General features: G+C 31.2%; 1 protein-coding gene across 1 annotated transcript in view; it reads right to left on the reverse strand.

The window, feature by feature from the left end:
- Positions 1-6: 6 nt before the first annotated feature.
- Positions 7-1512, reverse strand: part of LOC119594782 (calpain-7-like) — a 14951-nt gene continuing 13445 nt past the window's right edge. The window contains exons 11-12 of the mRNA XM_037943875.1: positions 1216-1298; positions 7-796 (exon numbers count right to left, since the gene is read on the reverse strand). Of these exons, the coding sequence (XP_037799803.1) occupies positions 652-796; positions 1216-1298 (228 nt within the window). The 3' untranslated portion in view covers positions 7-651. The remainder of the gene's footprint in view (positions 797-1215; positions 1299-1512) is intronic.

A 1512-nucleotide genomic window follows, 5' to 3' on the forward strand; every position in this document is an offset into this window, starting at 1 on the left:
TTATAGCTGTAAAACATCATTTTCTATTTTTATTCAAAATATGACCACCTTGTCAAATAGGACAAAAAATATACATATATAACACAAATTACAATGTAATAAACATTAATGAATAATTAAGCACAACTGTGAGCACATGTCACCCAAATATAAGCTGAAGCACAGGTTTACTGTTGGTATTGTCATGTTCTAAAAAATATGGTCTCTTAAAGCACAACATACTTTGTGACTATTCTATAAATGATTTTTCTTTCTTCTCCAATACCTGCAGACTACATGAATACTCCAAAATTTATGATTATTGTATCTCTTTAAAGACCTAATCATCAATGTATTTATAATAATATCTTAGTTGTTCTTCCTATAAAAAAAAAAATTAAATTGTAAACTGACAATAACAAAAATCTTGTACTTCCATAGCATCATCTTCTGACTCAAGTAAAAGAATTCATCAGGCAGTGTAAACAGATAATAATAAAATAAAGTTTCTAAAATTTTAAATTCAATATGACTTTTGTTTCCATCATTTTTATCTAACACTGGAAGAATCTACCAACCCCTCCCCCCTCCCTAAAAAATACACATATTAATTCACATAAAATGGTCAAAGAGAGGCAACTGACAAAATTGACTTGACTCCACTCGACTCCTCTATTTCAACTTGCTGACTTTGACTGGTGCTGATGAGAAGAAATTCAGGAAGTAGGGAGCCTCTGTGTTGGGGTAGAAGGTGCTAGGGGTGACGTTGTAGACCCCTGGCACCACATCCATGATCTCCAACACCACAAATCCTGATCTGAAATGCAGGTTGGGAATAAGGGAAGTTATGAGGGGTGTATAAGTGTTGACAATGATTTGAATGAGAATGTGTGACTTAATAAACTAGATGTATAATTAGTATTGAAACTTTTTACCTTCATCCTCAATCTTTACTGTAATTCTACAAGAGATAAATGTTAATCACACATCTTTTGCAAAATTATTTATTCTATTTCATAACTTTTTAATCTTTTTGGTGCTACATTTGTGATGTTTTCAGTCTTCATTTCCAGAAATTAAGGTAATTTGTAAAGAATGTACGAGTTCATGACTTCTCTTCCTTACACCCATTAATTAAAAAATCATAAAACACTGGACAAGAAACAAATCTGCCCAAGGAACAACAAACAAATTAATTTTTATTCATACTCTATATTGGGAACCTGTAAGCTTTACCTGTAAGCTCCAGTCTGCTTCTTTGCAAAATAACCACTTGCTTCTGTATTCTTTGCCTCTACACATACAATCTCAAAACCAATCTGTAAGAATACACATACAATATAAAACTGATGATCAGTTTCCTGCACTCCAACAAATTATATAATCACGTTGTAACATTAACTAACTATATATTTTTAAACTCCTCTTTGTGGCTTACTTTTTTTTTCATTGAAGGCTATACAAGCTAATCCAAAGTTATGGAATACATATAATATCAAAGATATTAAATAAGGTACAGCATTAATATATCTT

The sequence above is a fragment of the Penaeus monodon genome, chromosome 34, assembly GCF_015228065.2.
Source record: "Penaeus monodon isolate SGIC_2016 chromosome 34, NSTDA_Pmon_1, whole genome shotgun sequence".
Taxonomy (NCBI): domain Eukaryota; kingdom Metazoa; phylum Arthropoda; class Malacostraca; order Decapoda; family Penaeidae; genus Penaeus; species Penaeus monodon.